General features: G+C 39.1%; 1 protein-coding gene across 1 annotated transcript in view; it reads left to right on the top strand.

The window, feature by feature from the left end:
• The window catches only part of RAPGEF5 (Rap guanine nucleotide exchange factor 5), a 155,937-nt gene that overhangs the window by 7,648 nt on the left and 122,110 nt on the right, over positions 1–26,179 (top strand). Inside the window, exons 2-5 of the mRNA XM_058801400.1 lie at positions 20,569–20,619; positions 21,745–21,851; positions 22,849–22,970; positions 24,298–24,466. Coding sequence (XP_058657383.1) covers positions 20,569–20,619; positions 21,745–21,851; positions 22,849–22,970; positions 24,298–24,466 — 449 coding nt within the window. The remainder of the gene's footprint in view (positions 1–20,568; positions 20,620–21,744; positions 21,852–22,848; positions 22,971–24,297; positions 24,467–26,179) is intronic.

Raw genomic sequence — 26,179 nt, 5'->3', positions numbered from 1 at the left:
CTTTTTATTTAAACATTTTTTGTTACACCTGTGTTTTTGGCATGAGTTTAAGGATAAAAAAGAAGTCATTTGGGCTCTAAAGTTAAAAGCCATGGAAGCAGGATGTGAGTATTTGCAAATTCTAGGCATAAAATGCAGTAGCTATTCATAATTGTCTTTTAACTCAGTTAACTTATTGTTTGGTTTGGGTTACTCTGACCTTGTAAAATGATCCTTTTCTAGACATTGTATTAAGCTAGGGTGAATTATTAATTTAATAATTTAAATCCTGTGGTATACAATTTTTTTCTGATTAATTCATTTTTTGAAAGATATCTTCTTACAGAGAGACTCAGTGGTCTAACTGATTAAAAGTCAATATTTTTTTACTTTTAGTGCTAAAAGAAAATATTCTGCTGATTGGAAGAGAAAAATGTCCTTCAGTCTCTATAAATAGTAGTAGATGTGTATTCATAGCATCAGTAAGGATCTTCTGCCTTCAGTTTTAGAACTGAATTAACCCATTAAATCTTAAAATGCCAGATTATTTCCTTTTTTGAAATACTGATTGTGAGGAATGCAACTTTTTTTTTTCCTTGTTGTTGAGGAGACTGCCTTTCTTTCCCTGCTTCCTAAACCTCATACTCAAGCCTTTATGTAACTGAGACAGACATAGGATACACGAGTTAGAGCAATAAAGGAATAGTTGAGAGTCTTTAGTTTAATTATGGGGTGTGCTTTATCTGTATGTGTGTGTGTGTGTTTTATTGTGGCAGCTTCTCCAGCAGCTGCCCCTTCTGAGCCTCTCTGCAGGTCGTGCTTGTGTCAGTATCATCACTCTGACTGTGGAATGAGTGGCACCAAGCAAGGAGCAGTGTCTGCTTGAATTGATACCACTGGTGGAAGAAATGTGTGTCAAACCATGCCCTCCATCATGAGGTACATGGTGTGCAGTTTGTAGGTCAATATTGAGGAGGAGAAAGGAGTATTTTGGGTTAAAAACTGAAACAAACAAACAAATAAGTACCCCAAACCTCAATTCCCACAGAAAAACCCCAACAGAAAATTGAGGTCCAGGCCACTTGTGAATATCAAGGATTTATGATGTGGCTTGGGGGAGAGAGAGAGAGAGCAGGTGTTTGGGCCTTGTTTATACATTTTTAAAGATGATAGGCATTTAATTGTAGTTTTCTGGCCAAGTTCTCACCAAGAGAGCTGGACCCACTGGACCTAAAACACTTTGTAATTTCAGATGGATGTGGTAATCATTTGCTGCAATAGACTGCTACAGCACACTGCTGAGCAGATACTCCACTTCATCCCATAGGTGAATCCAGTTTGGTGATACATCAATTGATTTTTAAAATATGGAAAGAAGGGGGGGGGGGGCAGGGAACCAATGCCCACACACACAGCTCTGAAAGTTGCAAAGCTGTTGTTTATTGGGTGGCTGAAGGAATGTGACAAAAGTATCACTTAGACCTGCTCTTGATCCCAGCCCATGTACAATCCAGTGCTTTGTTGTGGTCTGTCGTTTCTGCAGTGCCTGAAGCCTCCTGACAGTAAAAATAAATCTGGGGGTGTGGGCTGTGAGTCTGATGCTGGGTCTGTGTTGCAGGACAAACTGTGTTGTGTGGTGTTTGCTAAGGAGGGCTGTGGGAGACCCAAGCCCTAAAAGGAACAGAGGCAGAATTGAGTAGTTAGCTGCCAAAGAAGAAAGAGGAGGACACAACCTATCCCAAGCTTAAGTGTGTTTTGACTTAAGCAGGATAAATTGTAACATCTGTCAGTGCTAGCACTGATTTGTGTGTGGGAATATTCTAAAGTAGCCTTCCTTGCATTTTGTTGGGAAAAAGTTATTTAAGAAACAAAAATTAATAGTCCTGTGAGATTTAACTGTTATAAACACTTTCAAAAACTTAAACAGAGTTAAATTCCCATTGGCCAAGAATGGCATAATTATGTAAAAGTTGTAATTTTTATACTTGAAAAACTTATACCATGCAGATCATCTTAAAATTATACTCTGTCAGCTCAAAGAGTGTCTGCAAATAATTAAAAGACCTGTTCTCTTTCTTCCACAGGTATAAAAGAGATTGATAAAAACACTCAGCCTGTTGGAGCACAGTAATTCATAAATAGTGTCTGTGTTTATGGCTTTTGATGGCAATTGCTGCAACAAAATACATAAAATGCAAAAAATAATAATGGCAGTCAAATTAATATGTCTTTATTTATATTTTTACTATTGTACTGAATAATACTAAGGAACATTGAGCAGATATTTAATTTCTTGTTTTATCCTATTAAACAAAACAAATGAGTTTCAGATTAGTTTTACCAAAGCTATTTATCTAATTATGGCTTTCACTGCACTTGAACGAATGGTTGCAAATCAATAGGTCCCTTAGGTTGCCAGGACATGCATTCATATTGGTGAGTCTCCAAGCTGAATAGCAGGAGTGATGTCTCTTTGTTATTTTTCCTTTCAGATATCTGTCCTCAGTTAATACAGTGGATGCATAAACTGAGAGTTCACCTGAAGGCCTGCTTAAAGAGTTCCATTTATAAACTGATCATTTGCAATTCAGTGTGGCAAAAAATATTTACACTATACTGGTGAAGGTTTTATTTGAGAAAACCCAAAGCAATTTTTCAGAGGAACCTAGAGTAGATAAAAACATACTGTAGTGGGTCAAGATGATGGTTCATCTAGTCCTGTACCCATAAGTTATAAGGTTAATCTAACAAGTAACAGTTTTAGCCATAAACATAATGTTTCTTGTGATTTCAAAAGAGTATGTGGACAAATGTTGTATTGCCTGTCTCCCACACTTTTTTTGGTTTTGTTTTGTTTTGTATTTTCTTTTTGGTTTTTTGTTGTTTGTTTGTTTTCCCCCTAGTTTCAAATAGTCAGATGGTTTATACTCTGGTGCTGGGGGCTTGTTAACATTAACCATTTTAGTTACAGCTTTTCATGTTGTGCATCTGCAAAGCCAGTCTTTTAATGAATCTGGATAGTGTTTTGTTTTCAGACTCAGCTTGGAACATAAATTCACAAAGCTTCTCTGTGGGGTCTGGTGACAATAACTTTACAAGAGAAGGAAAACTTAGTTTTGTTCTATTCTGTTGTTGCTGAAAACATTTAGTTTTGATCAGTTTTGAATATTCTGCCTTTAATTTCAGGGACTCTTCCTCTGTTCCTATGAGGCAGGGAACTTCCAACTTCTGTACATGTAACTTTTTTATTCTTTTTTACAGCTGTTTTTCAAGCAAGCAATTCCAATCTCTCTAGATGACTCCTTCCATGCTGTAATCATTTTTGTTACCTTGTTTTGAACTCTGTCTGCTTCTGCAGTGTCCCTTTGAACTAGTGATGGCTTGTGCTGAACGTAATATCCTAGATGAGGCTGCACCACTGTTTTATATAAATCATGCAATTTCCTCCCTCTCCCCATCATGTAGGATTTTCATCCTGACAATCTGCTATCTCTGCAGAGCTCCTGGGGCCACTGATTAGTTCTTCACACAAAATGTCTTTCCAGCCATTCAGATTGCTTTCTTTTAGCTGATATAAATAATATAAAGCAGCATAAATTGTCAGCATACTTTTCCTTGCTTTTGATGTGGATAAACATAATTTAGCACTGTTTACTTGCCTACCTTGACTAGGTCTGTTTGAAGTTGTTTATAAGCTTCTGATTGTGACTAACCAAATTTGTGTGAACAAAATTTGCTTATCTTGATGCTGACATCATAAATATGTTTCATGAAACAGCATCCAGCCTAGGATACAATATTGGGGCATCTTTATGTTTTCTTTTTCACAATGAAAACAGTCCATTTAATCCTGTTCTTGTCCTTGATTATTTCTGTGTTTTTGATCAACCACACTGTTTTGTCTACACCTGGAAGGTTGCTTTAGCTCCCTTTGAGGAGCTTTCTGTGTTAGGGTGAGTCCATAGAGTCCTTGTTGAAGCTGGAGGTACAGCTATGGAGTGTTTCTGTGTTTCTCTGAACATAGGAGAAAAGCAGAGAAAAGCAGCTGATAGCATGCCAGTCTTGAGTTAGTTGCAGCATGCTCTGTCAAAGGCTTTGCTGTTCTTCTGAGGAATGTAAGAATATTCATGACCAGTGAAGCTCCTGTTTGGTGGGTGGACAAGTGTTTGGGAGGCTTTCCACAGACTGGCAACCATCAACATTGTCAAGTAATCTCTGAGCAGAGCTCTCTGCAAGGGTATTTCTTGACTCTGTTCCTATCACTATTTTCTTTAAAAACTCTAGTGATGGAGTGGAAAACAAGTTGTTAAGAAGTAGCTACTGCTCCAATGCATCAAAGAAGAAAGACCAGTAAGGAAAGGCGTAGTTTTTTGTTCTTTTAAAAATAATTTCTTTTTGTTTTTCTGCTTAGGCAATTTTATGGCAGAATTGCTACTAGGAACAAACCTATCTAACAGGTAAACCAACAAAGAATTTTGAAGGATGTCACATTACAGACATTTGTTCTCTATTCTTGTAAAGCACTTCATTAAAAACAAAGATACAAAATGTCCTTGTAGTGAGTAGTCTTTAGCATTTAAGCAGAAAAGTGTAGCTAACAGAGCAACACTGCTATTAAATCCGAGTTGTGGTCTGATTAAAAACAATACGAACTTAGGATCTTTGAGAATACATTTATTTTGGCTGTAGAAAAGTACCTACTTCAGTTGTTTATTAATAGCAAAACATGCTACAGGAAAATTTATGGCAGGATGGTGGGAGTTGATAAGGAAACATCACATTTGCCCCTTATGTAAATAAAAATAATTCCAAGAAACTATCCAGAGACAACTTCTTGTTAAAAACTGTCCCTGGTCACTGAAAAGCTAATGGTAAATTTTGTGAAAGTTCTGAAACTGGAAACCTGATTTCACATTTTTTAATTTGAGTTAAGCAAGAAAACAGACTGCGTCTTTATCCCTTGCTTTAGCAGTTCTTGGTGTTATCTGACTTTTAGAAACAAAGCTAAATGCTGAGGGTCTGTGACTCATCTTCTTTTCAGCCTGAGCCAACTCCAGCTTCAGTATGTGTATGCTTGTTTCTTTATACCATGACTTTTTCCCTCCTAAGTTAGTCATTGTTATCTCTTGGCACAAGTGAAGAGGTTAAAAACATCAACAAGCATGAGGCATGCTAAAAACATGCAAACAAACCTCCCAAGTAATCTTTCAAACCCCAGAGTGTTTCCATTCCCATTACTTTGTTGTTCATGAACCCATCTGATCTTTTGATCATATCCTGATGGAGGGAGCAGGGAGGTGAATTCCAAGGTTTACTGACCAGGAATAATGTCCTAGAGGCCCTCTTCAGTTAACTTCTGCTGGTGTGTCCAGTTTCCAAAAAGGACATTATGGCATTGCATAAAGAAAAAGCAGAAAATAGATTAGATAGAGCTGAAAAATTTATGTTGATTTTTTTTGAAAGCTTTGCATTTTGAAGAAGTCCCTGTGGGTGTATATCTATGTACCAAACAGTTTTGTAAGCTCCTTTTAATTTTGGTGCAGTTATTTCTGGTGCTGGACAAGCTACCAAATAGGTAGTTAACCCACAGGCTTAGGCTGGTTTGGATAAAATGGACGAAGCCCTGGTGGTTTGTGATGGTTGTTCCACTGAGATAAGGATGGTTTGAAGTCACCTCTAAAAAACAGTGTGGGAAAAGATGGAGCAGTGAGCAAGGTGATGGGAGTGAGCATCAACTGTTTTTTGAAGACAGAGTATCTCAAAATGAAGGTCTCTTGCACTAAGCGGTGATTTGCCATCAGTCTGCTCTAGAGCCAGATTTTAACCCCTGGGTTGTTTGTCCTTGCTGCAGAATATGTGATGGAGCTGGATGGGCTTTGGAGATTGTCATGGTGAAGAGTTTGAACAGAAATTGCCTACTTTGCCCAGGCTGCTTTGCTGAATTCATGAGAGTAAACTGAATGTCCTAGCAGTCTGTTATGATGTCACTGACATCTTGCTTTTTGTTAGTGTTTCTGAGAACACAGATAGAACATCTCTGTTGCTCTCTGACAGATCAGTCACTCTGGAGGGAGCAATGCCATACACTTTGGATAATTTTTCTTTCCTGATTTCAATCTAAATTATAATTTTCCATGTGCATATTGCTTGAACCAAGTTTTCAAGACAGCAGTTCCCCATCTCTCCCACCTCCTGCTTTGCGTAGGTCACGAAACATTTGCTGACTTAAAATTATGTTTATTAGTGACTTTGAGAACTGAGTAGGCTGGTAACTAGGATACAGTGGGTAAGTGAAAGGAGGGTAGCAGCATTTTGAAGTGATCATCGTTACAAGCATTGGCTGTGATGCAGAATATTGAAGAATAAGAGAGTGAAGTCTCTTTGCCCCTAGGTCTGAAAAAATGTGGTCAGTCTTTACTTGCTTTTATTCTCATGGGACAATGCATGCCCTCAAGGATCTTAGGATAGAGATTTAACATGGTGAGGCAGAAGAAGGTTGCTCAGTTCTATGTTGTTGCTTTCCATGGGTAGATAAAGGAGGACCCTGAAGAGCCCTGGACACTGGTCCAAGGACAAGAAGGGTGCAGCTTCAAGCAGCACACAAAATGCACGAGCTGCCCCTTAGTCTGGTAACCAGAAGCTCCTCCAAGTGTGCTGTTCCTATCGCTGGCTGCCAGGCCTGGCTGTCCTCAGGTGGTGGAAATGTGACCCTGTAGAAAGGCAGTGATGTGTGAGTCCTTTCCTCTGATTGTACTATGGCACCAGCAGACAGTTCTGCTGGCTCTTGGAGGTTGCTCTGTTCAGGATACACACAGCTGCACTTTGGCTGTGAGTAATGCAGAGGCTATTCTGCTTTTCTTTTGTATGCCCTGGTCACACAACTGATAAGCAAGCTCCTGTTCACATTGTGTCCCTCTGCTTCACTGTTACGTGTTCTAATGAGCATTTCTTTAAAAATAGTTACAGTGCTACTGCTGCTGTCTCCAGTGAGGGATGAGGTGCTCTCCTGGGTGGTTATCTCAGATTCTGCAGGTGCAGGCTGCCTCCTGTATATTTTGAAGCAGCCTTGAAAAAGTCATCCACAACTTTCAAGCCAAAAAACTACTGGTTTAAAACAACAGTTCTCTGGAGGAGTAATTTTCCTTTCAGCACCTGATATACAGGGGTCTTTTGAAACCTTAGAGAGTTCAGCCTCTTTGGCAAGAGACACATCTTACACAGACATGTGTGTTCAGTTTCATAACATGCAATTCACCTCAGATCCCTGCTCTGCTGTAATACTGTGGACTTTTTTCCACAGCACACATGTTTTTCATGCTAATTAGACTCAAGCAGTTTTCTTCTTTTGCATATACTTTTGAGTATAAGATTGACTAGGATATAGATATCATATGGTGGGACTTCTGTTGGGATGGAAAACTAGATAATAGTTGCAAATGTAATTAAAGGTTAATGAATTCAGATAATTTAATCAGATGCAGAAAAATCTTCTAATCCTTTGACTCTCAAATTGTGAGGATTTTTTTCTATTTATGGAGTAGCATCTTTCTTTTGTAGGGGAAAATGTGCCTTAAAAGTCATTTAAAGGCTTTATAATGCGTTTTTAAAAATGGAAGAAAGGATAGGAACTTTCTGCTTTAAATGCCAGGTCTAGTTTTGCTGGAGGGAAATTATTGACATCATGGGGAACAACAGACTGATGTGGGACAGATTGAAGCAAGATTTTTTTGTTTGTTTGTTTAGTTAGGCTGCCTAGAATAGTTTTTTCACAGGTACTTTCTCCACAAAAGATTTAGTGCAACACAGTTCGATACATTCTTTTTCTGTGAATTTGAGTGGGGTTGTCATTTCAGAGGGTGTTAATCTTGCCGTAGTATCTTCTCAAATTTTGTGGCTTTTTGTTTAAACTGACTTTGGCTGTACATCTGAATGTAGTCTAAGCCTGAGGAGAGGTGCAGGGATCACTTCTGAAGGCCCATGCTGTCCTGGAAATAAGTAACAAATGCAGAGAGCCCTAATAGGACATATTTCATTTGTGATATTTTCAGATGTCTTTTGTTGGACCAAGGCCCTACCTTTCAAAACTGGAGGTCAAAAAGAGAAAATTCCCTGGTACCAGCTGGAAAATCTTAAGAGATAAAGAAAACCCTTCCCCATAGGGATCAAACTTCCTACAGCAGTAGGAAGAAGGACTTGTAGACTTAATTATATTTAGAGTGACTAAATCTGCAGCAAGAAAATTTAAAATAATGCAGCATAAACCTGATTTGACATATCCATGTGCTAATAATATCAAATGTGTGCAAACAATTGTTTGTATGAATAAAGAATGAAAATAAAGATATATATCAGAAGAAAGATAATTAAATTTAAGGATAAAGAATATAATTAAGGAAATATGCCTCATTAGGGTGAAAGTCTTGCCTCACTTGAAAGGCTGTGTTCCTTTCTTGAACCTATTTTCACAAAGGAGGTTCTTGTCTAAAGATGTCCGAACTGTATCTGTGACCTTGTTGGGGTGCTGAGCACATCTTTTACTTTCTTATGAGATTAATTTTTACGACATATGTAATTTGTATTATTTGGTTTTGATTTTATAATATTAAGAAAATTTTACATCTCTTAGCTACTTGACACTTGAGCAATTTTACTGAGGCAAAAAGAAATACGCAAAACTCATCTGTCTTGCATATATATTTTCTGATTCTGTAACCTCTCAGTCTGGAGAAAGCTACATTTACCTTAGCAGCTTTTAGTGGTTGCTCGTATATTCTAGACTCTTCATGTTCGAATCATGTTCCATATCTAGTGGTTATTGCACACTGCTTTCCACATTGCTTTATGTGCCAAGCAGTTGGGATTGAATGATAGGCAGGCAGTGGTTTCTGCTACATTGAAAAATTCAGATATTTTTGAACTGCTGTGTTTCTCAGGTCCCTTCCCATCTCAGATGTGACAAACCTCCCTTTGGAGTGGTTTGCACTTGAGTTTTCATTTTTTCCTGCTTCAATGGCCAGAATAAAGATTTGCAAGGTGATCAGAGTTAGAAGATCTCACTCTGCAGACTGTTTTAAGGTGCTAGTAGTCGAGTTCCAAGTATTTCTGAGGCTTTGCCAAGAGCAGTTGAGGAGTTCCTGATCTATTTTGCCAAAAAATTGCTTGTGTGATCTAAGGGAAAGCTTTATTCTTTCTTTGTGTATTGAGTGCTTTTCGGCTCTCTGTACAGCGAGGCCTTGGCTGCCTCATGAAACTAAAGTAGTTATGCTTTAATAGTTTTCACCTACAAAAAAGTAAATTACAGCTGTTCTTCTGGAAGTGGTTAAGAACTCCCACTCTCTGGTTCATAGTAGGTTGGCACTGGTTTGTGCCAAGAGCTACTGTCAGTGAAATTGTTATTGTTCCCAAGAGGTCACGTAACAGAGCGCTGCCAACACAAACCACAGCGCTGCAGATCCTCAAACTGTTAAGGCTGTAATGCAAAATTCTTTAAGCAGAGCTTGTTCACCCACCCTCAAGGCTGCTCCTGCTCTCAGAAAACCTCAGAAGCAAGAAAAGCAGAAGTTGGCAGTTTTACTCTAGATTTGTTGTGTTTTAAACGTCCTGTAGGTATTTGAACTTGGAGTGGGGCTGGCCTGGGTACGTGGAGGAGAGCTTGTGAGCTTCTAGCCCTTAGCTGGTAGCAGATTTTTACCTGTGGGTACCAAAGTGCTTCCAGAGCCTGCTCATGGTCATTCCCATTGCATGGGAAAGGGAAATGCCTCACTGAAGGTGGTGACCACACCGTGTTCAGGAATAAAACTGAGGTACACTGAACAGTCTGGTGCTTTTCCCAGTGGGCCACTTGTGAAATCAGAAAATCAGTTTCAAGAAAAAAAGAGGAAATAGTTTGAATGTCTTGTACCAGAAAGGAGTAACTGCTCTCCTAGAAGGAAAAAGGGTTGGGAAATTACTGGATGACCTCCCTTCTTGTGCAGGAAGTGGGAAAAGCAGGGCTCTCTGGGAGCAGGGACATAAAATTATAGGGACATTAAAAACATACCTTTGTGCACTTGTACACCCAATCATGGACAATCTGTGTGCAACCTATTAAAAGAAAATTTTAAAAAGTTGTCAGAAAGACAGGCATTTTTCAAACAGTAAGCTAATGCAATTTACTGGGAGGTATTTTCATACATCATAATCAGAGCACAGAATTTTAATTTTGTCTTTTTGTACTTGAAACATTAAAGATCCTTTAGTTATTGAAAACTATAAAAGTGTGTCTTTAATTACAAATTGCTTCTGAATGAATTAAGATTTTAATGGATTTTCTTATTCAATAATATATGCACTCTATATTGACATTTTTAGCCATTTGTCGTCATCATTCACAGCTGATTTGCTGACTATTTGCTAATATTTGAGGTTTTGTTCCTGCATCTGTGTTCACTGAAATAGCTGCAGCGATCTTGGGTATTTTTGCCCTTCTGCTGTTTGCTAGAGTTCTTGTGGCAGAGGTGAGCATTCTTGCAGCTGGGTTATGGGGGCAGTTAATCTGAAGGCTCCTGACCCTATGCTGGCAAAAATCAAGTACCTAACCATGCTGGTTTTGCCTGACACCAGAGAGGGAACGTTTGAACTTACACCTACGTGGTGGGTGGTTGGTAGTGACAGGCAAGATGAATCACTTAACTGATAGTCTGCTTTAAAATTTTTATTATATTTAATTTCTGAGAAATGTGGCTTGCTGAAGGTCAGGTTCTGGCACCACTATTATCTGCTGTAATGTTGACAGCTGGGGTACCTCAGCAATTGAGACCTGGCACAGTGAGTGATATCACAGGGAAAAGTTTTGGTGGAGGGCTAACACGAAAATGTGTGATTTTAGGAGCCTCTTTTTAAACGCAGAATGTACCTAGAAATGTACTTCTGGTTGCCCTGAAGCTCCACAGACTTTTTCTCCCTTGCCTGGTACAGCCAGTTCGACTAGCAGAATTGAATTGTCTGGGAGTGATGGAGCTGGAGACAATTACAGAATTATTTGGGTGCTAAGGGAACTCCAGGAGATTGTTTGATCCAACACGTGCTCTGTGCAGGACAAAATTCAAAGCCAGAGAAATTGTGCAGGACGCTGTCTGGTAAAGTTACAAAAACTCTAGGAAGAAGATTTTATAATCTGAGCATTTATTCTTGTGTTTGACACACAGTTTCCTCATAAATTTCTTTTTACTAATGCATGCTTGTAAGTCAGGCTTCTTGGCTTTCAGAATGCCTTTGCTAAGTAGATGTACTGTGCTGCTTTCTTTTTTTTTTCATTTGGAAATGTGTCATGAGAAGGTATTTTGCTGGCAACACAAGAAACATGTCAGCAGAGGTACTTTGAAAAGCTTTTAAGTATGCAGACAATCTGCATTTTCATGCTCCTGATCTCTTTTTTAACTGTTTTGTTGGTGTCTTCATTTAGATTTATCTGAAAATAAACAGTGACCTGCCACTGGAAACATTGTTTTAATTGTAGTGTGAAATATCCAGCGCACATTCTTTTGAATGCTCCAAATAGTGTGCTATCAAATTATAACTTACATCATTAGAAATATTAGCTGCTACAAAAATTTTTAGCAATCTCTGAACCCCCCAACCCACCTACTCTTATGTGTTGCCCTCCAGATCAAAACCAGACCAGATGCTGGTGGCCAGGGACACAAGGGTAGATGACAAAGACCATCTACTGTATTTATTAGGTGCTAAGTTTTAAAAAATATGAAGTACAGCAATATTGTTAAATGTTTATGGTGGCAGTCTGTAAAGTGCCTATTTTTTACTGCAAGAAAGGGAGGATACTGCTTTCCTGTGAAATGTTGCTGACAGCCAGGAAGAGTGAAATGCACTGGGAATTTTGTAAGGTAGCATTAGGAAATGTATGGCCTAACTGGCAAATGAGAGCACAAATGCTGCAATAAAGTTTAGTTAAGGAAGGAAGATGAATAGACAATTAAGTGTACTCTGCATATTTTAATGTTATATAAAGCGCAATGAAAAGCAGCAAAATTCTAATTCTTTCTTTTAATATTTAATGAAATCTCACTGCAAACATTGTATTAGCATATGAGTTGAAAATGTCCATTCTCTCTTTATAAGAAAGAGAAATCTTGTTTAAACTCTGTTTCTGTATTACAAACTATGTCCATGCAGTCTACAGTTGTAGATGACATGGGTATTGTGTTTTCTTCAGCTGATGCATTTATGTGAACATGGAGTTGGAAGTGAAGTTCCCCATTGCTGACACCCTTGAATTTTGTATTGTCATTTTTTGCAAGCATAGTTAACTTCCTTTTTATGTTGACAGAGCAATGTCTCTGCTCTGTCAACATAAAAAGGATTTATTAGATGTGCTTTATGCCATCATTCCTTGGATAGTTTTAATGTAGCATAAACAAATGCTTCCTCTGAGCACAGCTGTCCCTGCCTGCCTCCCTCCTTGTCCCACAGCCTGGCCCGTGCCCCTGCTGCTGCCTTGCTGGGGATCGTGTTTGTGTGGCTCCCCAGTGACCCCCGCAAGGGAAACCATCTCTGTTGAAGCGAATCTCGGTTTAATGAGCCCATTCAAAGCCACTGGCCTTTGGCTTGGTTCAGGACGTGGCTTCATGGACAGGTGTGGAAGCACAAAGGAGAAGAGCGGCAGGAATGGGAGGCTGAAGCAGGAGGTGTAGAGAGGACATGACCTGCTTGTCAGCAGCCTCATTTCAGGGCACTGAATCGGATCGTGGAGCTCATCATTAGCAGGAGGGTGGCTGTCTCCTTTCTTTAGTCACATAAAGTTCCTAACCAAGGTATCCTCTTCTGCTGGCTCAACACTCCTCCCTTTCCCTCAATCCAGATGGGTGTCAGGATGCTGCAGCTTTGTTTGAGGCACAGGATACAGATGGAGGAGCCTGTGCTGGTGCCTTCCTGTGGCTGGATTTGTCCTGGGCTTTTCGCTGTGGTAGCACTGAGGAAAAGGGAGGAGAGAAACCAGCCTGCCCTGCCATATTGTCTTCTATGATATTCTTTTCTTTAATTAACTTCTTTTAGGCATAGAAAAGGACACTGAAAATAAATTTTGCTCTTGGACACTAAATTACACTCCTTGCTAGGCTCCAGAGGCTTTGAAAGTGGATGGTTTATGCCAGATAAAGTAAAAATTAGTTTTGTTTGAAGCACAAACTCATTCAGTCATATTTAGTTTGCTAGGTACTGGAAAATAAAGAAATACTTCTAAATGCATAGCTTTCCTAGCTGTTACTGACTCAGAAATAAGTCTTTAATCATAAAGAGCATGGCTTGTCTTTATAAAGAGCATCCATTTTCTTCTCACATCTCTTTCTGTTTTGGAGGAAGTGAGAACGAACTATGGGTTGTGGGTTTCCCCTTCATGATATAACTTATTTTGTAAGTTCTTTTTATACAGAAAACAGATGACAATACCTCCTTGGTTTTCTTTCATTAGTGACTCATTTGGGTTTCTCCAGAGAGCTCTTCAGGCTCCTCTGGGAACCCTAAATTGCAAGCTCTGCTGAATACAGATTTTTCTTTTTACAGCTTTTTGACCTTTTTTTGTTACACCTAAGTGTATGAAGTTTAAAATGACCAGGAGAAGATCTTTCCTTTATAAAAAAGATCCTTTAAAAAGGATTTTCTATTTAATCTTAAATAAATATTGATGCAGAGAACTGTCACGTTGGTTATTCTTCATTACCCATGAATTCTGACAGTGGGCTTCAAGTGGAGCAGTGGGGGAAGGTTGTTTGTTACAAATATTATTGGCAGAAAGTCAGGCATATTCTATGATTTCATATGAATGATATCCACTGAAAGTCAGCTAGCTTCCCAACCAACTCTGCTTGCTGTGCCTTAGCAACAAGAAAAAATCTGTTGCCACATGGAAACGGATTGGGATTCATGACGACACTCCCTATATCCAGCCACCTTCAAACAACGGTAGCGTTTCCTCTACTGAACACAACACCCATGCCTTACTTCTGCTTAAAACAACTATCATTTAGACAGTAGCAGGTGATATCACGTGCAAAATATTCAAAGGTGGCAAACTGTTAAATCATATTGTTCAGTGATTTTTTGCTCCCTTCCCCCACTCCCTGCCTGGCACGAGAAACACTGGGAATAAATGGGCATTTACTCCTGCAGAAACGACTGCCTTCTTGTGTTGCAGGTTGAGGAGGGTGTGCCAGACAGGTACAGCCCAGCTTTGTTTCAGGATTTGTGTTTGGATCAGGGCTAGAGGGAAAACTCTCTCATTATTGTAGCTGCTTGCTTTTAGCAACTCCAGCAAATCTTTTTGATAAAAAACCCCCATAGGTTTTTATCAGTTGTAACAGTTGAAGTGGTTTCTGTCGCTCTTATGGCATCATCATTGTCATGGTTCATAACAAGAGAACAAAATCTGGTTGGGACACAAATAATTACTTTTTGATTTGTGCGTGGAGCGGGAGAGAAGCCTGAGGGAAATTAAGTAAATACCTCTGGTGGATTTTTAAAATTTTTCCTCAGCCACTGTATTCTTAGACCTGAATGATTTGGAGAGAAAAGTACAAGCAGATGATTGTTTTTGAGAGTGAATTTGTATTCAGCTTTATTTGTGATCCTCTTCCATACGCTCTCATGGTTGGAATGTGGGAAGTTTCCAGCATGAGTACTTGTGAAAGTGTATTTTAGGTTTGGATGCTTAAATTCTTTTTGGATGTATGTCTGAATAGATAATTTCCTTTGTGATCACATTACCCAATTTAGGATTCAGGTGTTGAGTCGTTGCAGAAATCCCCCTGTCAGGGAATAGAAATGATCTCATTACCAGGTAGTCTGTGCTACGCCATGTGCATTTCAAAATGAGGTGATTTTTTGTTCAGGCTATTTATATTTAGGAAATAACAATACTGATACATTTGCTTAATTTTAAGTATATTGAGTAACCCAGTTTGATATGCACGAGTGTTATACTAAATTCTTTAGGGACATAGTGACAGTGCCCTGAAACTATGAACAATTGTTTTGTTGTCTTTGTGCATAACAAAAATGTTTCTAGAACTGCCCTGCACCATGGAGTTGATGATGGGCATGTTTGCAAATTAAGCTCTGATCAAACAGACAAATATTGATGAGTGTGTTGTAAACTGAAAGCAGGTAAGGTTTGATTGCGCATTGCAAATTCCAAAGCACAGAATATTATGCTTATATTTTGGAAACACAGTCAAAAACCTAGATATTTGAAAAATCTGGAGTGGAAGCTTGAACAATTTACTGCGGAAGAAAAGCCATGATTCTGCCTTTCCTCATTTCTGTTAGTTTCAAAATAAATCCCACTTTAGAAGATTTAGCAAAAGGAATAATCCTGACGAAAATAGAAATTCTTCCTTCCCATTTTCGTCTTTTTTTCTCGCTAACTGCTCATGAGTATCAGATGCTCTTAGAAGAAAGGCAAAACATTTCTGTTCCATATTTGAAATTATTATTTCCCTACAATTTCCATAGCCTCTTTTGAGGTGTTGCACTATGAGTTCTAGTGTAGACAGATTGCTGGCTGCTACCACTGCACTAAATCCCAGCTGAGGAAAGCACTTGAACTGGAGCTCAAAGCACTTTTACTCTGTTTCTTTCTGAGCATGCTGGTGATTAAATTGCTAGCAGATGTACAGAGCATTGCTGATGCTACTGTGACTGTAGTGCTGGCAATGGCAGAAATACCAGCAGTTGTTGGAACAGCTTGGGCAGGAGGCGAAGCACAAGCAACTTGTAGGCAAGTCGTTCTCCCAAGCTGAGATGTGGCCAAAGCAAAATCTCAGCTCTAAAAATAAGGAGAAAATTAAAATCTATCTCCAAAAGATATGACTAAATCCATGCTCTACAGTACCATTAGCCCTTGAGCAAAACATTAACCAGGTTGTAGTAAATGCACAGGGAGTTGCTGTAGTGGACCCCGTTCAGTGCTCTCCCAATGAAGGAACTAAGTCAGCATTTTACAGTAAGATACAGCTTGTTTTTTCCAATGGAGCCATTAGTATACTTTGTTGTGTAGTATGTTGTGGGGGTAATTTCTTTCCAAACCTATAAAAAATCAGTTTGTGCCGATATATTAAAGTAGTATCATCAATATCTTCACACGCTTAACTTTAAATAATGTCAGAAGTTCTTAGCTTGTTTTAAAAATAACTGTACAGTTGAAGCAATACCAATTTAAACTTAGGTATAGACTTTGCATAGTAGGATTAGTCATTAAATTAGCCTCTGCTTCTAAAACTCAACCTGGCATATTTAATTCTTTGGCTTATAGTTCTATAAGCTGATTATATAGATTATAGGTAAATATTTCCTTCTGATTGTTTCAATTACTTGCTGTTCACTTTATTTTAATCCTCCCATTCTTCTCATGTCATTACTCTACTCCTGGCAATTTTAGTGATTTTAAATACCACAGTAAACTCCTTTATAATGTTTCCCAATTTCAGACTAAATTTTCTGTGGCGTATTCAGATTTGATACTAGCAGTCCTATTCCAAAACTTTCTCTGGCTTCCTGTCCCAGCTGTCCTCCTCTGTCACATGCAGGTTGTGTTCCCAAGCTAGGACGATGCCATCGCTGTGCCATGTTGATAGTTCAGACTCTGGATCATCCAGCCCACAGGACCTGTCCCTGCCTCTTTCTTCCTGCATCCCCAGCAGGGAAGATGAAACTGCCTGTGCACACCTACTCGTGTGTGATGGGACAGCCCTTCTGGAGGACACACAGTGCTCTGGATCTCCTGCACATATGGTTTTCTGTCCCAGGACCACACGTGCTGCCATAGCCCTGTCCTGTCCCTGACATGGGGCTTGGCAAAGCTTCTCCTCAAGCTGGTGAGGAGGCACGTGGGGATGCCAGGGTGGCAGCAGCTAGAAAGCAGAACTTGGCGTGGGCACCATTAACTGTTCCAAGGTAGTTTTTGTGAGAGATGAGCTGTTTGCCTGATGACTAATTAATTTGCTTTAAAAGCACATTTTGGCTCATTCTTAGAGTGATTTGCAAATGTGTTTTCAATCGGTGTGTGTGTCAGAATAATTTTGGGAGAGCAGGCTATATTTATCAGGTATCTTCAGGGAGGAGTGGTGCTTCTCCAACAGAACCACCCAAAAGTTGGGGTCTTTGAAGATGGGCTGGACCACTTATCCTTCCTCTTCCTCTCCTGTAGGCAACTGCCCAGTTTGTCTCCAACAGCCAAAGCAGTCTGCTGAATAGAGGTGTGCTCAGTACCTAATATTCATTGAGGCAAGTTTAAAAAAAAATAAATAAAAGAAAATGGGATCTATCATGGTAGCTAGGACATAAAAATCCTAAATTTCTGTGTTAATTTCAGCCTAACTGCTGTGAGTGTTTCAACATTATGCAGGCTGCACTAGCATCCACAAGTAAGATCATTTTTCTGTTCCAGAAAGTCACTTCCTGTTTTGTTCTACTTTCTCCTTTTCAGTTTCTATTTTCTTATGCTTTTAGAAATTTTGGGTTGTTGGGCTCCTGCATGGCAGGCTAAATGTACTGTCATGGTCTCTCCAATGTTTCATCTTTGCTCCACATTGATATAGGCCCAGGCTGCCACTGAAAAGCCATTGTCCTGTCCTCCCTTGTCCCTTTTCAGGGCTGTGAATTCCTCCTGGTCTGAAGGATAAACTAGAAGTTTGAGGATTTTTTTCTCTACTTGCTTTCAGCATCAGACACCTTTTGCAGACTCCTCAGAATTTTTTCCTAATATTTAATCTAAATTTACCCTATTTCAGTTTAAAATTATTACCTGTCCTGTAAATGATTAGCTGTCCTTTCACTACACTCCCTGACAAAAAGTCCATCTATGTCCTTCCTGTTGGCCCCCTTTAGATACTGGAAGATACTACAAGATCTCTCTGGAACCTTCTTTTCTCCAGGCTGAGCAACCCCAACTCTCTCAGCTTGTGTCCATGGGAGAGATGCTCCATTCTCATTATCAACTTAGTGGCCCTCCTTTAGACTTTGTCCAACAGATCCCCATCTTTATTATGCTGGGAAGCTGACAAATGGATGCAATACTCCAGGTGAGGGTCTCACAAAAATGCAGTAGAGGTGCAGAATCACTGAACTCATCCTGCTGCTCCTCCTCCTTTTGATGCAGCCCAGGATACAGTTGGGTCATGTCCAGTTTTTCATCCACCAACACCCCCAAGTTCTTCTCTACAGGGCTGGTTTCAATCCACTCATCACCCAGCCTGTGTCCATGTTTGGGATTACCCCAACCCAGACACAAGACTTACACTTGGCCTTTTTGAAATACATGAGGACTGCACAGGCCCAGCTCTCAAGCCTGTCCAGGTCTCTCTGGATGGAATCCCTTCCCTCTAGAGTATCAGTCATGCCACTGAACTTGTCATCCCCAGACTTGCTGAAGGTGCACTCAATCCCACTGTCCAGGTTCCTATGTTAAAATGAGAATGTTAAATAATATGGTCCCTGAGGGATGCCACTTATCACTGGTGATCAGGCACAGCCATTAAACCATTGACCACAACTCTTTGACTGCATCCATTTCCTTATCCACTGAGTAGTCCATCTGTCAAATCCATGTCTCTCCATTTTAGTGACAAGGATATGCATGGGATAGTATGAAATGTTTTGCACAAGTGCATGTAGAAAATGTCAGTCTCTCTCTTCTTATCCATCACCCTGTTGTAGAAGGCAACCAAATTTGTACTTTTTGCTGAGCTTCATCTTATGCTGTCATGTAAGTTCACACTGCAGTACCAGTGCTCTCCCTGGGTGACCCTCCCTGTCCTCTGTCAGCGCCAGCCTGGGAAAGGAGCAGGGAAATCAGTGTATAAACTTTGACTGTGCTGCAGTGAGAGAGGCTTGTGGAATGAAAGACTTGGACAGGAACCAAGAGAAGTGGTGGTATGTAGGGCTGCTGCAGAGACGAGGTGTAAATGACATGCCAGCTAGGAAGAGTGAGTGGGATCCGAGGCAGTGTTGCGCTCTTCCAACATCTCTGTTGGGCACAGGAGAGGGAAATTAGGCTTATATGTTGCAGTATTTCCATATGGAGCTGCTGTAATGCATGGAACTACACAAAGGTTTGTGATGACCGTGGAAGGGTAAACAGTAATAGATGCTTCTGTGGTTCCTTGTCCCTTCCCTTTCTAAAAATACAGGAACAAGGGAGGAAAAAGCAGGTGGTGTTACTGAAATATGGATTCTGTAATTCTTACAGGGTGTGAATGATGGGGATTTTTTATGATTGAAATATACCAGGTGAGAATTGGATCCTTCTCAAAGCAAGGAATTAATTATGCTGCTTAGAAGTTGGAATAATGTGAGGGAGCACCACATGATCTTCCTGTTGTAGTGCCAGTGCACCTCTACAATGTCTTCTTTTCCACTTCCAGGCTTATTTTAGGCAGTGTTTATTTGTGTCTTGTATGGCTTGTAGTAAGATAGAAGTTGCAAGTAAGCATCAGTATAGACAATATCTTGTCTTCTAATAGTGACAAGATATGAAAGGATCAGGGTGAGTAAGAGTGGGTTAACCTGGTTCTTGTGGAGATGTTTATCCTGTCTCTGCCTTTCAGAGTTCTTGTTCACTGTGAATTTTATAATTTTAAATCCCAGTCTTTATTGATCAGTGGTAAGATTTTGGCATTTGCATTTCCCTGCTGTGAAGACTTATTTGTTGATTTTCCTTTCTGTCTCCTCAAATATAAATCCTCTCTAATTTCATTGAGTGATCAGTTATTTTCATGTAACATAAAGTAGAGCACAGAAAATTAATATTTTCTTTGTGCCATACTGCATAATTGCATTATGTCACTTGTAATCTCTCCTTTGTAAGGTAAAGAGTCGCAGTCTTTTTTGTCCTTTCTCATATTAAAATTTATCAAAATCTTTGTTACTCCTACTACTGTTGCTGTCTGAATCCCCTCTAACATTGGAGCATTAATTTCTTGAGATGCTGGTACCACTGCAACATGTGGCACTGCAGAGATAACACTGATCTACATTAGTTACCTCCCTGCTGGTCACAATTTTATTCACCATTTATCCTAATTTCCTTTAACTACAGTTAAGAATTTCATTTAGAAGAGTGGTCTTCTTTGACAAGGGTTCTGTGACCCTGAGGTGTCTTTCCTGAATTGATAAAGTTTGCTTTAAAAGTATGTGTAATTACATTTTCTCCCCCTAGTATATGTTGATTTCAATGTTGAGCTCATCATTAAATTGTCTTTTCACCCAGTATTTTTTAGGTTTATCTTGAGATTCTTCACTGTCATTTTTGATGTTTCCTGACCCAATAATTTTGTGTTATCTATAGGCTTTGCCATCTCATTGTTCATATTCTTTTCTTGATCAAGAATAAATGTAATAGAAAACACAGAACTGAGTTTACCAAACCTTTCTCCTGATGTGAAAGAATTATTATTTGAAGACATATGTTGCACTATTCAGATGACTTGATAATTTCTTTTTATTTAGATTTCAATAGATAAAAGACTAGATTGCATTTACTTTATTTTTTTCCATACAAAAACCATAACAAAACTAACAATCTACCAAATTACCTTACAGACCCTGTCCAGAAGAATTTCAAATCCCTATTTGGAAACTCCTTCAAATAAGGTACTTGTGAACCTTCTTTATAATTCTGTTTCATCAAACAACAGGCAAGGAATGCTTCTGCTTCAGTTCAACTTCTTATTCACAGCTTTGAAGATACTTGTGAATGTGACCTGAAGTTAAATCCAGTTAAGAAGTTATCATTTTTTGTGTGTGTGTTACAAATCACATCTTACTATTAGTGAGTTTGCAAACTGAATTGTTGTTAATTCCAATGTGCACTTGCTTCCCAGTCACTTAAGTGATAGCCACTGTTTAGCTTACTTTTACAGTATTTTGAGAACTCCGGTTTGTATGTCACAAGATTTTACTCTCTCAGGTCTCTTCTATGTGTCTTAAAAAGCTCCTATACATAGGAAGCAAACAAACAAAAAGATGAAACCAAATAGCATCAAGTTATTTCTTTGTGTCACTTGGTGTGTTCTGCTGAGACAATGAGGAAACACCAAAAAAGAAGCCCAAGGTAAATTCTTCAGTAAGGAGTGGTACACAGAGACTGGGTGGAACATGGTTTTATGGAAGACTGAGTTGGGTTCTGTTTTGACAGACACATCTTCAGCCTTGAGGTGCAGGGCAGAAATCAGGTGTGGGGAGATCAGAGGTGTGTCTATTCTGAAAGACCATATCTTCCTGCCAATGCACAGATGAACTGATCTACAGCTATCATAGGAAACCTCTAAAGGTTCTGAACAAAAATAAAACACTATGAAATAGTCTTTCAGTGTGTATTAGGTTTGAAATAAATTATTTAACTGAAAAATATAGGAAAATATATTCATTTTAAACTGTATCTGTCTGATTTTGGAATGGTTCCTATGCCTCTGCTTTGCTAGAATAACAAGTGTTTTCATAATTTGTCTGTTGTTCAAAGGTAAAGCTGATGGATGGTTAAACCTCTCCTTTTCTAGGGCAGCAAATCTAAAATCAGCCCAGCTCGTGGGGCACCTGCAACCCATGATACAACTGGCAGAAGCTGGGGTGCATTTCCTTTGAGACTGGGTGCTTGCTTGTCATTTACCTGTGAAGAAGGCATTGCTCAAAGGGAGGGAGTGGACAGTGGCAAGGCAATTTACTACAGCAGGAATAAATCCCTGTTTGTCACAGTTTTCAATTTCTCTTTTCATTCAGATTTATGGAGAAAGTTCTTCCTGTGCTGGGAGAGCTCTCAGGAATATTTTTACTCTACAAGCTTCTGACCTGATTAAAGACAGGGTGTACCTGACTGGCATTTGCAGGTAAATCAAAATAATTTGTTTTAATTAACTTTAAGAGTTTTATTTATTATGCTCTGGTTTGACAAGAGAGTAAATTCTGAGTGATTCTGTGTATGTCACTAAGAATTAAAATATTTTCTTTAAAAAATTCTTTAAAGTCTCATGTGCCTTAATAGTTTTTCTTACATTACAATGTCAGTTGTCGGAAAGCAGCAGTGGCCTGATTGTATGTACATTAATTCAATTGCTTATGGTTTTCATATACAATAGTGTTTGTCAGTTATTTTGTTGAAAAGAAAGTGTATTAATTTCAGCCGTGGTTTGGAGTTATAAAAGAGCTTAATTGGATTCCAAGATTTAGTGACACAATGATTTCTGTATGTAATTTATGGAATATTTCTCTAATGAAGTGGTTTTCCATTTGTGTTGCATTGTAGCATGAATGCTTCCTCCTGTTTTCAATTACACCAAAATGTGCAGCTCTCTATTATAAAACCATTACTTCACACCTGTTTAAGAAAAATCCATGACTTTTTTAATATTGTTTAAATATATACATCTACCAATAATCTGAAAGATTAAGTCCATGCTAGATTAGCACTTAAAGGTTTTACACATATTGTTTAGCTGTACTGATTATGGCATGCTTGGAACGGAGATAAAAGGCTGAGGCTAGAAGCTGGATTTTAATTATCTCTTATGCATCTTGGGATGACGTGTATGCAACACAAATTGATAAAAATTCTATTGTGAAGTACGCTACATGAATCAGGTATGTAAGGAAACTTGCTCATCTAACATAAGTTCCCTCATTGTAGCTGGAGGTACCCCCTGAGGCTTGCCAACAATATTTCTTCCCTTGAAATGAATAGGTTTACAAAAATTAGGAATTGAGACAAAGAATTTTCTCTGCTGAACAAAAAGGCTGACTTTTGATAGCTTTAAAAGGACCTCTTTATTATAAAAGGATGTTTTAACATTACTCTAGTTTAAGAAGTGATGTTTTGCTTATTTGCAGGAGAAGTTGTGTTGGATCAGAACTCGTGGACTGGCTTTTGGAGCAGTGCCCTTTTGTCAAGTGCAGATCTACAGCAGTTGGAGTGTGGCAGCTCCTCCTGGATATGGGCATTATCTTGTCAGGTCAGTCCTGCCAGTACTTGCAATGTGAGGAAGGCTATCCCTTTCTCCTGCACAGGACAAGAGCCGTGGTTTTGATCAGAGGAGGGGAAGAAAATAAAGCACAGATTGATCCAATTTTCTTACCAGCTCTTTTTTCTACTATCTTTTTGGGAGGCTCACTTCTGTGACCTTTCATTTCATAAATACCAAAGATCAATCCCTTGTTTTTGGCAATTTCATTCCTTTTTCATTCCTGTAATTGCCCATTATCAAGCTGCAGACAGAGTGCGTGTCTTTTCCAGGTTTTTATTTTCCCCTCAAGCTATTTTTGGTTTCTCACAAGACAGCAGCTATTTAGTTGCTGCAGATCATGGCTTTACTAGATGACTTCTGTTGCTATTAAGCTATTAATGATTTTCTTTTCCTCTCTGTTTTCCATAATTTTTAATTACAACGGGATGAGAGAGGATCCAGTTCCTTGAGACAGTGGTGAGGCCAGGTGCTACCCTGCTGTCTCCAACTCCCCCACCAAACTGAGGGATTTGGTCCAGCTAATGTGATTGCTGATAATTACACTGATACCTAGCCTCTGGATAGCTGATGGATTTTACTTGGAGGCTGGAATTTAGGTAGCTCATCTCAGATCATATTCCTGGGGTCTGTACTAGACACTTAACCTCTTTCTTATGAAAAGGTGAGAACTTATGGAAGATTTCTGCGTATGTACACTGAAAGTGTACTTTAAGGTTTTCTTCAGCTAAACTGACAGCATGTCTGGTCATGCAGCATCAGGGCCAAATTACTTGTTGCAGAAGGTTGTGATTTTGGCTTTGGACTCTTCTTTTTTCCTCATTAAATCCCATTTTTTTCAGGAAAGACAACTGATGCATATTTTTATCTAGGTCTAGTCTACAAATGTAGCCCTGAATTTGAGGAGAAGATGGAATAATGATGGGCTGCATCCCCATTACTGAACTTTGTTTACTAGTGCCTGACCATTAGTGAAAACAGCTTAGAAACCAACGGAAACTGAGACTCAGAAATCTAACAAAAAAGAAGAAAGTTTTTATTCCATAAACCTGAACTGATTCCAAAATTGATTAAACACTCAGCAGTCTTAATGCTTGAATTTCAAGATCCTGGAGATCTTTAAATTGAGGTTTTGAGGTTTTCCTGTTTGGATGCACTGAATTAAACTGAGAGGGCAGGATTGTTTCTGTGCTGAGTATTCAGTCCTTTTGTCCTGTGTGATGGTACAACTCAGCATTAAGATCAAGTAATACAGAATGTGGTGGGAATCTTTACATGTTGAAAGTTTAAAGAGTATCTAATTTATTTTTTCTTACAGTGGACAGACAACTCTATTTTCAAGACAGTCATGCTTTCTACCAGTTCTCAGCAGATGAATGCACCTACCTTTTCTGTGAATTTGAGAAAGAGGAAGCATGGAAGAATGGAGTCAAGCTCCTACTTCAACTACTGCCACTGTCTCCTCCCAGGATTGACATGTGCAATCTGTAAGTGTGCATATACAGCTGTTTGCAACTTCTACTGACTGTTTTAGAGGTGTCTGGCCTTATAATGTCAGTTTGCCCCCAGATCACCTTGCAAATGAGACAGCTTTCTCTTGGGGATGGAAAAATCTTGTAGAGATGTGCTTTTCATCTGAGAAGGTCACTATGGGTAGGAAAATGGAGGCACCTGACTAGGGGGTTTGGGCATATTACGTTTTGAGGGACTAGCTTGCTGTCTCTAGCTTGCTATATTACCTGGGCATGTGATTTTTTTTTGTCTGCTCTTACATTTGGAGGTTTGGCATGAATTTGGCAGCAGGGATGCTCTAGTGGTGATTGACTAGCAGATCAGATGTCCTTGTGATGTGTCAGGATCAGCTTTCAGATGGATTGACAAGATGGAAGCGTGGTATCTTCAGTCATTTGATTTTAATTTTCTACTGTATATTTGCCAGAGCTCTGTGTTTATTATCCCTTTTTGCAGAATATGCCCCTAAAGAGTTTTGCTTCCTATATGTCTTCACCTGACTATTGAATGTTATCATACTCTCTGTGCTCATGTGTCCGCACTCTAAGGTTGCCTGTTTAGAGTGGCTAGAAGGAAAACATAGTTATTTGTTCTGCAGTGAGAGGACAAAATAAAAGAAAAAGGTGCTAGTGAAATCTCTGGAGGCTCATGGCCATTTGTGTAATTTAGTAAATATGCAGGAGTAGGCCTGAACAGACAAGTTGAGTTAAATCCTTTCATTGTTCCTACCATGATGGTTCCCAAACCCAATACTTTGGGGAACTATTACTCTGGCAGTACTAGAATTTATTCTCTTTGACACCAAAGACAAAACTTTCTTCGATGAATACTTTCCTTCTCTACATATTAGCTTTTAAAAATGCTCATTTTCGAAGATGAATATCCAGTAGAAATATTTCAAAGAAGCATAAAGTCCAAAGACCCTGTAAGCTGTCTCAAGCTCAGATTCTTAAATTCAGACATGTTGAGCTGGTAGGGAAAAAATTCAGTAATTCCTCTACATAGTTCAGGGCAGAAACTTGATTCCCTTCCCTACTGCTGACTGCCCTCACCAATCAAATATTGGCAGTTCTGGAGTGGAGCTTCCCTTCAAAATGCATTTATTTGATCAGCTGCAGTGAGTGTAGGCAAGTGACAAGAACCCCAGGCTGGCTAGAGCAGCAGGACTGAATATGATCTTCTAAGCAGATGACTCACATGGGACAAAACCTTTGACTGTTTTTGCAAATACAAATTCTTGTCTTCCAGCCAACTCTGGTGCTAAACAGCTTGTCTGTCCCTTAAATATCAGGGCATTTTGATCTTGATTTTAGTGGGAATTGGGATTTTTCTCATCACTGTAAAGCAAACCACTTTTCATGGTTTGTGTCTCCTCGTTCAAAGGATTTGAATCAAAAGGACAGAACAGATAGGTCATATTGATGTGTTACGTGAAGGATGCTGGGTAGGAAAATGGATTGAAGGCTTTTTAGGTTAAAGTTTACAGTCTGCTTTGCAGTTTTATCGTTTCACTACAACTGTCATTTCCAGTGCAAGATGATCCCTGTCACATGAATTGAACAATTATTCATTAATGTACATTTCCAGCTCCTTCCTGCTCACATTATTCAAATTTGAGTTGAAGCTGGATTCCTTTTGGGAATATTGTCACTGAAAAATTGTTTTCTGGAGCTTTTACCTGTCAGATT

The sequence above is a fragment of the Ammospiza caudacuta genome, chromosome 1, assembly GCF_027887145.1.
Source record: "Ammospiza caudacuta isolate bAmmCau1 chromosome 1, bAmmCau1.pri, whole genome shotgun sequence".
Lineage (NCBI taxonomy): Eukaryota > Metazoa > Chordata > Aves > Passeriformes > Passerellidae > Ammospiza > Ammospiza caudacuta.
Note: the sequence above shows the minus strand (reverse complement) of the source record. Positions and strands in the feature narration are given on the sequence as shown.